General features: G+C 36.7%; 1 protein-coding gene across 1 annotated transcript in view; it reads right to left on the bottom strand.

Moving 5' to 3' along the window:
- The window catches only part of LOC140136544 (acid-sensing ion channel 1A-like), a 29,175-nt gene that overhangs the window by 6,417 nt on the left and 7,837 nt on the right, over positions 1-14,921 (bottom strand). The window contains exon 5 of the mRNA XM_072158246.1: positions 7,355-7,536. Within this exon, the coding sequence (XP_072014347.1) occupies positions 7,355-7,536 (182 nt within the window). The remainder of the gene's footprint in view (positions 1-7,354; positions 7,537-14,921) is intronic.

A 14,921-nucleotide genomic window follows, 5' to 3' on the forward strand; every position in this document is an offset into this window, starting at 1 on the left:
TTTCCTTTATAATCGGTTACCCAACTGAAGCTATAATACCAGCTTTATTGAGATATCGCACATGAAAACAGACACTTGTGCACAACCAGAGAAGATCCGATTTAATCAGTTGAGCTGTTTCAATGAGTGTTATCTTGGTTTAATAGCTTTTAATGGGGTTAAGTCCTGCAAAGGTCGAGATGAATTCTACTGTAGACATGACTGCAACATGTCAACTGATTAAATCAGATCTTCTCTGGTTGTGCACAAGTGTCTGTTTTCAATGTGCGACATCGCAATAAAGCTGGTATTATAGATTCAGTTGGGTAACCGATTATAAAGGAAACGAAAGGAAACAATGGTATGTGTACCTTTGTTCACGAAATGAGACAAAGACCTGCTTTTTGTTAACCAGCATTCTTCAAAATGAGCAACATAATGATTGTTGACTTAACACGGTTTGGAAATAATTTCTTCATATTTTGGTGTTATCTGTCGTTTACATATCCTTCCTAAAACACAAGAGTGCGACCCTCTCCAAACATCTAAATTAGCTAAAAATTTAGGACATGTTACAAAACTATATTTTCTAGAACCTATTTAGAATAGTTTAAATGTAGCTTGTACCGTTTTTTGTGGCATCCTTCAGAACGGAGCGGTCCGTTACCAATATAGCTCAATATTTTCGGTCAAATCTCCATTCAATTAACACGGGGAGTTGGCTAGCTATGAGCTAGCTATGCTTTGCCCTCACTCATATTTTACAAAAGGGCGACCATTTCTGAACATCTAACCTAGCTGTAATTTTAGGTCATGTTAGAGAAACATATTTGCTAGAAGTTTGGAGAATAAATTAAATATTGGCTGGTTATTTTTCACACAGTGATGTTAACTAGGCAAGTGTCCATTCTTCCAACATACATCATTTGTAGAGGTCACGCGTCAATGGTGAGAGCACTGTGTATTGTGTATAGGAAAACGGACATTAGCTGCAGTATGTCGAGAGGAGAGAGTAGGGACCGGGGAGGGAGTGGGGGACTGATCGGGGGGCAGGAGGAAGCAAAATAGGAAGATAGACATTGATACGAGGGAAGGGCGACACTGTGGCCATGCACAAGTGCATTGGGGTTCGACAGGCTCATAAGCGGACCTTTTGTGATTTAAGGGCTTATTTTCAACGTTTTTACAGAATTACGGATTGGCATGCATTTTGTGAAATTAATGTAGATCAATTTACCAATGTTCAAGACTTGAGGGCGCTAGACCATTAAAAACATAACCTTTTCTCTCCCGGTTTTATTGACATACAGGGTGTATCAAAATGATTGGTACCGGGCTTTGTGACATTTTCAAAAATATATAAAAAATATAAAATTGCTAATTAATATAGTTTTTGTACTATAAATAGAAAGGGGCATATGTTAACTTGTTGATCTATTAATCTGAAGTTGATAGGTTGATGCATCTGGGAGCTATTGTCATTTAAACGAAGATCGACATAATCATGGTTTGACTTACACAACACAAGTTGAATATGTTCACTGCTTGAACCATTTATTGCATACATACTCTTCCAATTCATAAAATTGCTTTACACATGCTTTTAGAAAGATAGTTCCTGAAGTCCCTGCCTTACGACTCTGGCAGTGTGAGGTGAAGCCCTATCTTGAAAGAACTTAACACCTGGGATGGGTCCATTCTGTAACTGCCCATATCAAATTTTGAAGCATTGCAAGTTATTGCATGTTTGCATGGGATACGCCTTGCCTATAGAAACTGTCTCCTAAATCTTCTCTGCACTTCTCCATAGCTTCGGGTCGACCAGTAATTCTTAACTATGAATGCACACTGAAGTGTCGAATACTGTGGAGCCATTCCAATAACTTTTACCAGGTCTATACTAACCTACGCTGTCTACAGTCTATAGCCATTCTGCCACACCATCTACTTAGTAATCTCAATAATACAACTTAAATTACCGCCATGGATGGTGTTGATACACAAACTTCTTTCACCCCACCTAAATTATTCAAGTCAATAATATTACTCTCAAGCAATAAATATTGATTATAACATTTATATATATTATGAATGAAGAAATAGGCAAAGAAAATATTAAACATTTCCATGATTTTCAACATATCATCCTCACAAGGTATTTGCAGTAAAATAGAGCTTTGAAAATGGTGTGCTACTGATCCAGCGTTACGATGAAAAGTGTCAAAACACCTACTTTCCTTTAGAATCATGTAACTTCTAAATAGAATGTGCTATCTTTATTATCTAAAACTCTTAGAGAAGATAAAACTACTATAATTACAAATATTTAAACAACTAACCCCAAAATGACACAAAAATAGTAAAAAAAATCGGCAAAAAATGAGAAGTCTTCGGTACCAATCATTTTGATACACCCTGTAGGTATTCGCCTCTATTGAAATAAGCTGATTGGTACTTCAAAGTTAACAATGAAGTTAGATTACAGTAAACTTACTGAATCCCTTGCGTTTTCGTATCTGAACAAAAGACTTACGGAAACTGAAAAGATAAAAAGACCCTTGTTGTGGATGGGACTCGAACACAACGCTCAGCAGTGTCTATTGTTCTATTGTTTCCGATTAGAGCGCTGACATATTGGAAAATGTTGCCAATCAATATTCATGAGAGTGCACATTCAACGTCCAATTTTCGAAATTGGTTGACTTGTGTTTGGCAGGTGTGAAATACATCTGACTGGGCGTTTTAATTACGTAACGAATAAAGGCATTGACATATTATATAGGCCTAATAATAATTATTAAATGTATTCATTTCTTTTCCCTTCTCTTTACTTATTCTATCCTAGGCCTACACTTCATCACTCCCTTGCTCTCCTTGTCCCCTCTCACCCTCCCTCTCTCATTCCCATAATTTTCCTTATATTTCTATTTATCTACTTGTCTTTATTATATCTTTTAATTTCTCCCTTCCTCCAGCCCTCTCTCATTCTCCATATCCCTCCTCACCTCTTCCTCCCTCCTCCCTCCCAAGACTTCTCACAGGGGTGAATCTGCCCCTTCCCAACCCCCTCCCCTCTTTGGGTACGCCACTATTTCTATACCAATCTCCTTCTTAAAATAAAATAAAATTTAAATTTCTTAAAAACAACCTTTATAGGCCTATACTAATACTTACATGTATCATGGAAGAAAGAGATGAGAAGGAACCACAACGACTTCGATCGGCCAAGTTTTAATCCGCTTATCTATTGACGCATGAAAAGAAAAGCTATCAATGGTACTTACTTTCATGTATGATCCATTTACCGCGATCGATGCTTGGCGAAATCATTAAAGGAAAAAAACTATAACAAACCCATCCAAGAACAAACAAACGCTACCCAGAAGTAAGATTATGGAATTTCACTGATGCTCTGAACATGTATAGTAGCTTTGTTTTGGGATCTACAGTCAAACTGTTTTTCTTGATCGTGTTGTGTAGAAAATGTCCTTTAAAAAAAAATCGAAAAGGTCATCAAAATCGGCCGTTTTTTTGCCGAGTTTCATCTTTAGCAAATAAGGTAAGATTTTGGTGACTTTTTCGATGACAAATAGATGCAAAATGTTCATAAATAATGTACAATGTTCCGGTTGAGTCCGGTACATGAAACCTGTTTAATTTAATAGTTTATATGTGTATAATCGTAACTAGCTAACTCGTTTCAGTGCCAAAGACTGCCAACTCTGAGAAAAAAGTCATCAAAGTTCGGGAAAATTGGGCAAAATGGAAGAAAAAGATGTAGGCCATCAATGACCGATGATCACGTCACCAGAAAAAATCCTATAGAGTGCTTGCACGGAAGGTCATTAGTTCAAATCATCCTTCAGACACGCTCCAGAAGACATGCAAATACATGGAGTACAATACCAATCACCTATTTAACGCGGGGTATTGATCAAAGTAAATCCTCATGAATAACAATGTCAATTAAATGTCGGTAAAGGGAGTGGACAAAGTGAATGCGTTCGTTGTGGTTCCTTCTTATCTCTTTCTTCCATGCATGTATAGACCACTTGACATGTGACGTCATTGCCCGGCAGTATGCGCACGCATTATGGTACTTTCCATTGTTCTTTGCCCTGCAGTGTGCGTGCGCATCGTAGTCTGCTCAGGGCATGTGTATTTTAAATCTCCCACCACATTTCATATAGTACAAGAAAGCCATTGAACAGTGAAGCGGTTCGTTCGGGCATATCGACAGACCAATCCCTTGCCTTTGTTGATAAACAATAATGTAAAGTGGTCTATACGTATAGCGATTACCATTATACAGTCTGCCGCCTGGACAACCAATTCTTTAGAAATGCTTAGTCGCGCTAAAAGTCGATCGATACATGTAAAAATCAGCACAATTCAGAGATACACCTTTTTGCTATGAAATTAATTTTCTCGGTCAACTATAAAGCAATATTTTTTTTTCTTCAGTAATGTCAGTTAAAAACTTGGTGCTTGAATATACATTTTTTTAAATCCTGGTGTTAAAATTAAGCATCAAATTGTGTCTTTTAGTGTGATATTTTTGATTTTATAGGCCTTGAATTCGCCTGCGAGCTTTTTACGGAAATCATGTTTTAGCGTCTCAAACTAACATAGTTTGCTAAAGAAAGATATTTCCCACCTCTGTAAAGCACATCGTGTGGGTCTATATGTTATAGTTTTGTCAGAATTTCCGTTTTGTTTTACCCTTTTTCCATTCATGGTTCGAAAATGTCAAACTAAGTAAAAGTAGGCAATGGTGAGGACTTTTATCTCGAGAGCAACCAGCTGAAATAGTCGATATTTCCTTTGTTGTTATCCAGGTCAATTTTTCATTGAAAGCAAATTGCCCGACCAGCGATTAAATCCCCAATTGGGTGTTCTGGTTAAACATGATCAGTAGGAGCGCTATAGGTCTGGGAATTTCTTTGCTATATTGAAGTTCTGGCAACACTATAGCCATGCCGGTATTCCTATTAAACCCAGGGATATCGATCCACAATGCTAGTACTAGCCTTTAGATTTCACGTGTTGATTTAGAAATTTTGTCAGCCGACAGTGAAAGATGGTGAAATCAAAACGGAAATTCTGACAAAACTATGATATATAGCTCACGGTGATGTGCTTTAGAAAGTTGGGGAAAATCCTTCATTAGCGAACTATATTACTTTGAAAAGCTAAAAGGTTGATCCAAGAAAAAGCTCGCGGGCCGAGCTGAAGCCTATAAAAATCGAATATCTTACACTAAATGACTGAATTTCAGGCCTAAGTTTAACACCAGGATTTAAAAAAAAAATCAGTATCAAGCATTATAGTTTTTCCAGCCATTTACTGAAAAATGAAAATTATTGCTTTTCATTTGGCTGAGAAAAAATTTTTACACTGAAAAGGTGTAACTCAAAATTTTGCTCATTTCAACACCAATTTCGATCGTTTGTATTGCCTCATTAAATGACTGAGTGAGCCTTGCAGAACAAAAGAATCGGTTGTGCAGGTAGCTGACTGTATAGTGTAATATAGATATTTGGAAATGGCAGCCTTCATACATTCTAATGTGTAATCGATCAGCAAGAGCATTCAATTTATTTAAACGAAGCGCTTAAATTCAGGTGGGTGGTAAAGATGATTGCAGCGACAGCTAAAGCCTCCTTTATCAGTCCAAGAGAACGCCAAATATGGATCAGGAGTATTACATAATAATACCCTGCTATGACAATAGCTGCATTAGGTTAATCGTATAATCTCCTTATGTGGTTAGCATGGCTGGGCCAGGAAATCCACAAGGTCAGCCAATGTATGTACATGTATTCGGTACATGCGCCATATCTTTTACAATGGGTGATAAATTTCTGGTTTGTTTTATTTCAAAACGCAACATTCGATATTCTAAAGCTTGGTCCAAATCCAAGAGAAGAACCAACTCTAGTAATTTATGTGGTTTCAAATTATATCAGACGTTGCCTTTTTGATAGAAATGGTGTTTGTTGATGTGCACAGTTTCCCATTAGATCATAACATGCTGTTGTACATCCAAGGTCAAAGGTCTTTTAATCCATATTTGGCGTTGTTCTGGGACTGTTTATATACTTCAGACCCACACAAGCACACATTTGGGATACGTGGGAACAATGGTACCACTTTACACATGACTGCCCTTGCACATGACTGTATTGTGGTCACTTATTGATACTCGCATGTTGTGTAGAGCGTTAATATGATGCCGGATCAGTGACCAATTTAAAGGCGGAACCCCTTTGTTTGAAACAATGGTACCACTTTTATGAATAGCCTGTCGCAACTTCTAATCGGCATCAAAGGAAAAAAGCATTATATAATCTATTGCGATTATATTTATATTAAAAGCTCTTTGCTCGAACCCATAACGCGCTAACCACTTGCGACACCTCAACCTTGTGGGTTTTCGTTTGTGTTGTGATATCAATTCGCCGTAGAAGTGACGCAATAATCGGATTAACTACCATAACAATAGATGGATATAATTTTTGAATATATCGCCCTACACTACAAGCAGATTGCACTCATTACCTGTGTCTGTCTGCAATCATAGATTGAATATATTCAATGCCACTCTTTTCAAAGATACCTAGCAAATACAAAAATGTTTTCAAAACGTTTTAAACGTGTTGTATAATGGGTTTTAATGTAGATAAAAACGTTTTAATAACATTACATGTCGGGTTATATAAAGGTCATGGAAATGCTTTAAAACGTTTTGTATGAAAACACACTACAAGAATGTTTTGATTTTTTTCAAAAAGTTATTGTAAAATATTTTTGCAATTATTTTTTGCTAAATATTTTGTCAACACTTAAATATCATTATGTTAGAATATTTGCAGTAGGTTATCAACAAATGTTTTTGAATGTTATGAAAACATTTCATGCCCTTTATATAACCTGACATTTAAACGTTTTCTGGCAGCCTTTTCTAATCTTTTGCGAATGATGTCGAAAACGTTTTGTGTTTGCTTGGTACTAATCTTACAGGTATGAGTGATCAGCATGATATGAGTTTTCTATAGAATTACGATCTTTATCCCTGTTCTTTGACATAATATGGTTCAATGCATAGGTAATGCGTGAACCTTGTAGTGCCGAGCGATATATTCAAAATTGTATTCATCTGATTTAGTGTCCCAGATTTCAACCAGATTTTCAACTGATTGAGTGTCCCAGGTTAAAGAAGAAATAAAACAAATCAATTGCTATGGTAGTTAATCCGATTAATTACGTCACTTCTACGGCTAATAGCTTTACGAAGACTTCACGGCATTGTATATTTTGTATAAATTAAATTAAATACAATTTACTTCTGCAAAAAAAATAAAGGTGTAAATACCTTTCTAGTTGCTATGCGTACCGCAGAATGTGTGCCAAGCTCCAATTCCAAACCAAAATCCTGCATATTTGGAATTTCATCTTTTGGATGGACTAGCACCTTAAAGCCAGCATTTTCTCGAGGTGCTGCTACGTGTAACGATTGCTCTGCATTAAGGACAACACTTAATCCTCGGGCCTTGCCTATTGTAGATTAAAATAAAGAATCTGATGAGTACATAGTAGCTAAGCCCATGTTAAAATACTCGAAAAGAGACACTAAACTTCGATTGATACGAGTATAATAAGACACATATGAAAGACATTTGTATCCAAAATACAAAAAGCACATTATTTAAGGGTAGAGACAATAGAAAAATTTACCAAAGGAACATATTTTGGTTTATACCATGCTATTGTTGTATCTCAATACTATCACAACTTCAGCTGTGTAACTTAATTAAAAAGTGGTTCTTTTAATTAAAAATACAATAAATAAAAATAGTAATATTTATTCTTCGAAGGAGGTTACTTTTTTCTGTGCACACTAAAAGAAAACGCACAATGTAGAAATCATGCTTCAGTGGGCAAGTACCACTAACTTTAAATGGTATGGACATTTGTCTTGGCCCGGGGTCACTTCCATATAAAACACCTCAAAAGAAATAAGTCCCCCTCTGAACATGTCGTCATAACATCGTAAGGTTTCGTTTTGTACCAACAAAACTAACTTTGAAATAATTATATGACTGTTTACTAAGTGCTGTGTGAAAATGAGAGATTTCCATGACTTCAGGGCTGAATGAGCCTAAATTGAAGACAAAAAGTGCCCTTTCCAAAAGTCACAAAGTAGGCCTATGCTTGTTAACTGCAAGGCGTATTGGGACAAGGAATGGAACTGACCATCTTACAACTCACTGTGCTGAACTCTGTACCAAGGGGATTTGCATGGCTGAATGATCAAGAATCGATACACATTACAGTAAATGTTCACTTGGTGAGGATTTTAAACTGCACTCAAACACATGAATCAACTTTTTTGACAAGCATAGGCCTACTTTGTGACTTTTGAAAAGGGCAGTTTTTGTCTTCAATTTAGGCTCATGCTGCTTTCCTCGATCCTTGCCAAAACGTTTAAAATCAGATACCTAATGACAATTTTAATGACTTCACTTTTAGGCAATTTATACACAATTTAAATTTGTTTTTCACTTTTTACACTTTTGCTGAGATCACTGATTAACCTTTAATTAAGACCCCCTTTTAGCATCGCTATTACCTAGAACGCCCCCCGCCCCCACACAAAAACTTTTTTCCATTTGATCTATCTATCATTATCCCGATTCTGGTTGTTTTACTTTTTTTATTTACAACTTTTACTATATTTATCACTGATAAATAGTCTTTTGAATGAGTAGGCCTACACAGCTGTAAATCTTTTTGAAGTACTCCCCCGATGTAGTCCAGTTACTCTATAGAGGAATCCAAATCCACGCATTCCTACACCTGACTAGCAGCCTTTAGTTGGTTAGCCGTCGGCTACAATGCACCCAAAATGTGAAATGCTTCGGCATTGGCGGACATTTTAAACTGCATTCCATCACCCGTTTTACACCTTCCGCGAAAACACAGGTAGACAAAAGAATGATTAAAGTTTACAAGCTTCTACATGGTCTATTCGCTGTTGAAGTGACATAATAATCGGATTAACTACACGCGGTATCTATGCATTGATGTACTCGCGAACAAAAGGACTATGTATGAATAGATGCGACGACGGTGATTACCTGCGGAATTATCTCCATTATATATATCAAAAGCTATTATTCTATTAACACTCCTCGTCCTTGCATCTTCTCTAGGTGTTAAGCGGCTTTTATTTGCACAATTGGACGCTCAAAACACCTGGTTGGTGCTAGCGGCTACCCAAAGATGTCCGACCAAATCCTGACCATGACTTGGCTCGTTGGATTCGTCTATAGAGGCCCTGCATGCTTTTACCGTTTGGCTCCAAACAAACAAAGAATTTGAACCGGTGAAGGACACCGTAATCATGGCGCAGTGCAGTCCTATCAATCAAATGTTGTCATCAACCTATTTGATCATAGCGCATTTGTTATGTGTGTGAGACGTACTGTCGCAGTAGATTGCAATCATGATTTTGTTGAATGCATTTGAGTAGTCCGCCATATTTACGGGATGATACGTCATATGCACAACCTCTATTGAATAACACGATAAATTACTCTCTTATTCATTTCACATTCATTTATCTAATGTAAATTACAATGAGACGCTTATTATACGCAAGACTGTGTCCGGCTGTTACAAATTTGATAACTCTATTCAAAACTGCTAAACAGTACATTAGGATCAAGGGCGTTGGCTCGAATCAATTGTTTGAAATCAATCAATGTGAGAAAGAATTGGGATTGCAATGCACTTATGACATAGTGGCTTGTCCTGTCAGAGCTGGAAAAGCAAGCTACTAGTGTTGTGGAGACTTGGAGGTGGTGTTCTGTTTTGGAATATTTTCGCCATTTTATGGATAGAGAAAAGTGCATAAGACGTTGCAAATAACGAAGATCGAGGATTTATATATATACATAGCCGAACCGGAATAGGTACGTAAACTACATAAGACATTTGAGGTAATTTCTTAATGTTCTTCATAGCAAGAACATATAAAACATTGGCAAAAATGCAACTTCTTACAAAAACGCTATATTCTGTGATAGTCCATATTTACACGACTTCGGCGAACACTTTTGGTTCTCGTTTAAATTCTACCGATAGCACAGCCGATCTAATAATATGTGCGGTTGCAGTACAGTTTGGAGAAATAATGTGGCTGGTTGTTTGGCTGATAACTTTAACTGATAATTTTTAAAATATCGGGATTCAAGCAGGCGACCCGTATGGTGTGCAAAAGACGTTACAAATTGTCGATGAAAGAGCTTATAAATTAAAATCACGGACAGTTAAGCTCCACAATAGGCATCTACATTCCAATCGGAAACGCTTTGCAGAAACATAACACTCTTTTTTAGCAATCGCTGAAAACTATGCAATTCCAGGCGATTTTTAAAAAACAGCGTGACGGTGTTTAACTATTAACTTGGGATTCCGAAACAAATGCTTGCATTGGTGCCAGACCTATTATAATGATTCGATAATTAGGCCCCCAATAATGGCTTTCATTTAAACCGTTTTTTATTAAACTGAGATTTTTACTTTTTGAGAAATTAATGAATTTATCTAAAAACTTTTCGGAGAGTAGTACCTTAGTTGCTCAACCCCGTAAACACATTTGTTTGGTCCAAAGGCAAACATGTCGCACAATTTGGAAAACCATAATGTTGGAAAGAAGTTTACCAAAATTCCTTATTTTAAAACCAAACATGCTAAACACTTCATACTTGGTTGTGTAAATGACACTTGATGAAAACAAATCTCATTTGCATATTTAATTGGCCATAAAAAGTGTGAAAGTATATTGTTTTACAAAATGCTTCATTTTTGGAAAAGAAAGTCCAAAACCCTAACAAATGTGACGGTGCGTCAAAACAAAAACAAAATACAAAAATCTAGTTCCACACTTTTTTTACAAAATAAAAAGCAAAACACAAATTCTGTGAAGTTTTCATTCAAATCCGTCGTAAAATGGCTTCCCGGTACTATTTTGAAGGCGCAAAAATGCAAAAATTAGAAAAATCCTAGAAACACCTGTTCAATATTTTATGCAAATTAGATGGCAATTTATTACATACAACATGTAAAAGCAGGCACTTGATTTATTACAATTATTGGTTGAGAAGGTAACATGATAAAAACCTTATTTGCTTTTTGAGATTTGTGGCTGTAGAAATGTTATATATCGCCACTTGAAAAACAATAAAATACATAATTAATATCACTGCTTGAAAAATACAATTATACATTTGACAATTTGCCAGACAACGTTTATCTTTCGGGTTATATAAAGGGAAGAAAACGTTTTCACTACATTCAAAAACGTTTGTGATAACTTACTGTAAATATTTGAACATAATGTTATTTAGGTTTTGACAAAGTATTCGGCAAAAAAGTTTACAAAAAAAAACAAAAAACTCAAGGCACATTCTCCGATAAAGTGTTCAAAATGCCAAATATGTGTCGCCCATAGTTTCAAGTCGTATTCAGACTTGTTTCGTCAGAAAGAAATAACTTTTATTAACATAACTGATACTTAGGAGTTGCTTTTTAAAATGTGTGAGGCTAGAGGTTGTAACATGCCTAGAAAGTATAAAACAATAAAGCTGATTATGCATGTCCATTGTTTTCCTCCATGTCGCCAGCCAAGGTGTGTTCAGTATAATGTGTCCCTGCTCTCTAAACATGCGCGCATATAATGGATTATAGGTACTTTTCATTAGCTGGTATCATGCCCTAATTATAAAGTATAAATCATCACAACACAGATTATTAAATTTTTCAACAGGTCTTTCAGACTATGTCGCCAATATTGTTCACAGATACGTTACCATATTTCTAATGGATAACAATCTGTGAAAATAATTAACCAGATGAATGTTCTCATATGTGATGGATCAAGCAGGCTCCATAGTTATATTATATATATGGAACAAAACATAATGGTTTCAAAGTAAAATAAATCAGGTCTATTAATGTCAAAAAGTCCTGACGTTACGTTCATGCCTTCACAGATACGTTACCTGAATTCTACTCCCCTCGGAAAAAAACGCTGTGATAAATGAAGCCAAATACCATACCAGACTTTAGTACATTGGGTGATGACTGATCAAGTATGGGTATTAAGTCGGTCAGTTTTTACACTTGCACGATTAAGACAAAGATGGGAAAGGGTTTCACAGATACGTTACCACTGATACGTTACCCCAATACGAACAAGTAATATTGCTCAAAAATTAAATATTGTTGAAAAATCACCCATGCATTGTTTTGTGTTCTTAAACTATTAAAGTTTACGATTCTGAATGAATTTTATGAATTCTTTGTGGTGTGGTGATGAATTTTATGAATTCTTTGTGGTTGTCATTTTGTCATTCTTGAGACCAAACTTGACCGCTTTAACGGAGAATGGGCCTCAAAAAACGCAGAACTATAGCAGCCTAAACTTAAAACAGTTTCCCCAGCAAACACAAAAAATTGGTATCGATAAAAACGTTTTAATAGCATTAAATGTCGGGTTATATAAAGGCCATGGAAACATTTTAAACGTTTTTTATGAAACACCCTTCAACACTATTTTAAAAATGTTTTCAAGATGTTACTGTAAAATATTTTTGTCCGTAACCCGATCAAAAGCACCATCCCCCGATTTTTCTCATTGTTGATGAGTTTTTGATATCATAAGATGGATAGTATTGTTCTCATTACCATCCTGCAATCTGACGCTTCAAATCGATGTATTTCCTAAGAAATATTGGAAAAACAGCCTGCTGGTGGTATACCACTTAATCGAAATTTTACACGACACGGGGAGTTTTGGTTAGTCATAAAATGAAATCGGGATAAATTCAGAAGGTTTCACCCAGTACTAATTCCTCTGCAAAAATGCATCAAATGTATCAAATTATAGATGGTGCTATAATGAAATAAAACAAAAAACAAAAATAAAGAAATACATAAAAGAGGCGAAATAAATAAGCAAACATGGCCTATTATACACCAATCCGAGAAGCGTTTACTGCATTTGGCCCTCTATTGACATAACCACAATTGTACCAGTGCGGGAGATTTAATTTTGTTCAATCAATGCATGATCGTGTACTGAAAATCACCGTTGTGTACAATTCTGTATAGCACACTAAACAAGTAATTCTCACGTTTCACAATACAGTGCGCCTCCAGCGCGCGGTCGCTGGGTCGAGGCAAAAATACGCAGTGCATCATGGGAAAAGGTCGACATCCATAGCCCGCGTAATACAGGGTGTATCAAAATTAAGTATACAGTTTGAAAAATGCCGCTAGATTAAAAAGTATGAGGTCTTTGGTCAAAATGCTCTAGTTGATAACTTAATCAATACCTTGTCCTCCTACAGCTGAAAAATCACTGGCGTGTGACCATCAATAAGGATTTGGTGGCTACTTTTGTGAGCCAAGTACAAAAAGCAGTTACGTGAAGTCAATTGGGTTTAAATGCCCGGTGCTTGTTATTGTTGTGCAGCCAAGAGAAACATACAGGTGTACAGATCATTTGTCATCATTGTTAGGGTTCCAATCCTGTGCATGTGTGCACATAACTTTTGGTAAATTTGGGCAACCTTCTCCTTACATATGCTAGGTTTTACTTGACAAGGAGAATAGCAACATTAAAATGGATACGCCACAGTACACGCCAGAGCAAAGGGCCTTCCTTGTTGCAGTGTACAATCGCACGCAGAGTCTAGCAGTACTCAAATGCACGTCCCCTCCACGTGGCGCTACTTACAAAAATGTATCAGATAACTGGAACGAGTCGTAATATGAACAGAGAACATTGTGGTTGCCCCCGAACTGGAAGATCTGCTGCTAATATCCTAGCAGTCTGTAACACTCTGCAGACGGGGCAAGCAGGAGGTCAAAAAAGCTGCCATCGAAATGGACTTGGAATACCATCTGCAACCTTTAACAGAATAACTCGTTTATGACTTGCGATCTCATCCCTATCAGACAATAAGCAGATATCAACTTCAGCAAGCAGATCGCCAACGTCGCACTGTGTTCTGTCAGTGGCTTCTTGTCCGTCCTCTACGTTTCCTGGAAGATTTCATCATTGGCGATGAAGCAGAGTTTGCATTAAATGTTTTCACAAGTCCTCCTGCATACCTTGATGAACTTCAGAGACGCATTATTGCAAAAGTTGACATTCTCAGGCAGGACAGACCTCTCATTAGACGTGGTGTGAACGTCATGTTGAGAAGAGACAAAATCTGCATACAGAAGAATTGTCGGCATGTGAAAGACTAAGACTAAAACTGTCAATAACTGTAAACAGTAAAGAAAGTGGTGAGACTTTTTTGTGACTTGTATGTTGTTTTGATTTTAATTGACTTCGCGCAACTGCTTTTTGTACTCGGTTCACAAAAGTAGCCACCAAATCTTTATTATTGGTCACACGCCAGTGATTTTTCAATCTTGACCACAGACCTCATACTTTTTAATCTAGCGGCATTTTTCAAACTGTATACTTAATTTTGATACACCCTCTACGAACACAATACAGGAACATGCATCATTGTGGGTTTAAATTAATGATATTACATGCGAAAGCACACGCACACTAAAACAACACTTATAGTAGATCCATTTTCTATATATTGATTACAAGGAATCCTTCGTGGAGCTGTTTTCAACATAATTATTTATTATCACACTCGCGTGAAAATTCAATAGCAGCTAGAACGGCGATGTCGAATCTGGAGTCGAAAATTTGATTGCCAAAAGCAACCGTTGGCGGCGCATCGTATTGTGAAACGCTGGAACCCCCCATCCTGGGACACCGCAGTACTGGCCTTGTCGGATTGGTGTATATTGTCAAGCATGAAATGAGGAATATGAAAAAAATATGACAATACTTTTAGATT

This window comes from Amphiura filiformis, chromosome 16 (assembly GCF_039555335.1).
Source record: "Amphiura filiformis chromosome 16, Afil_fr2py, whole genome shotgun sequence".
Classification (NCBI taxonomy): Eukaryota; Metazoa; Echinodermata; class Ophiuroidea; order Amphilepidida; family Amphiuridae; genus Amphiura; species Amphiura filiformis.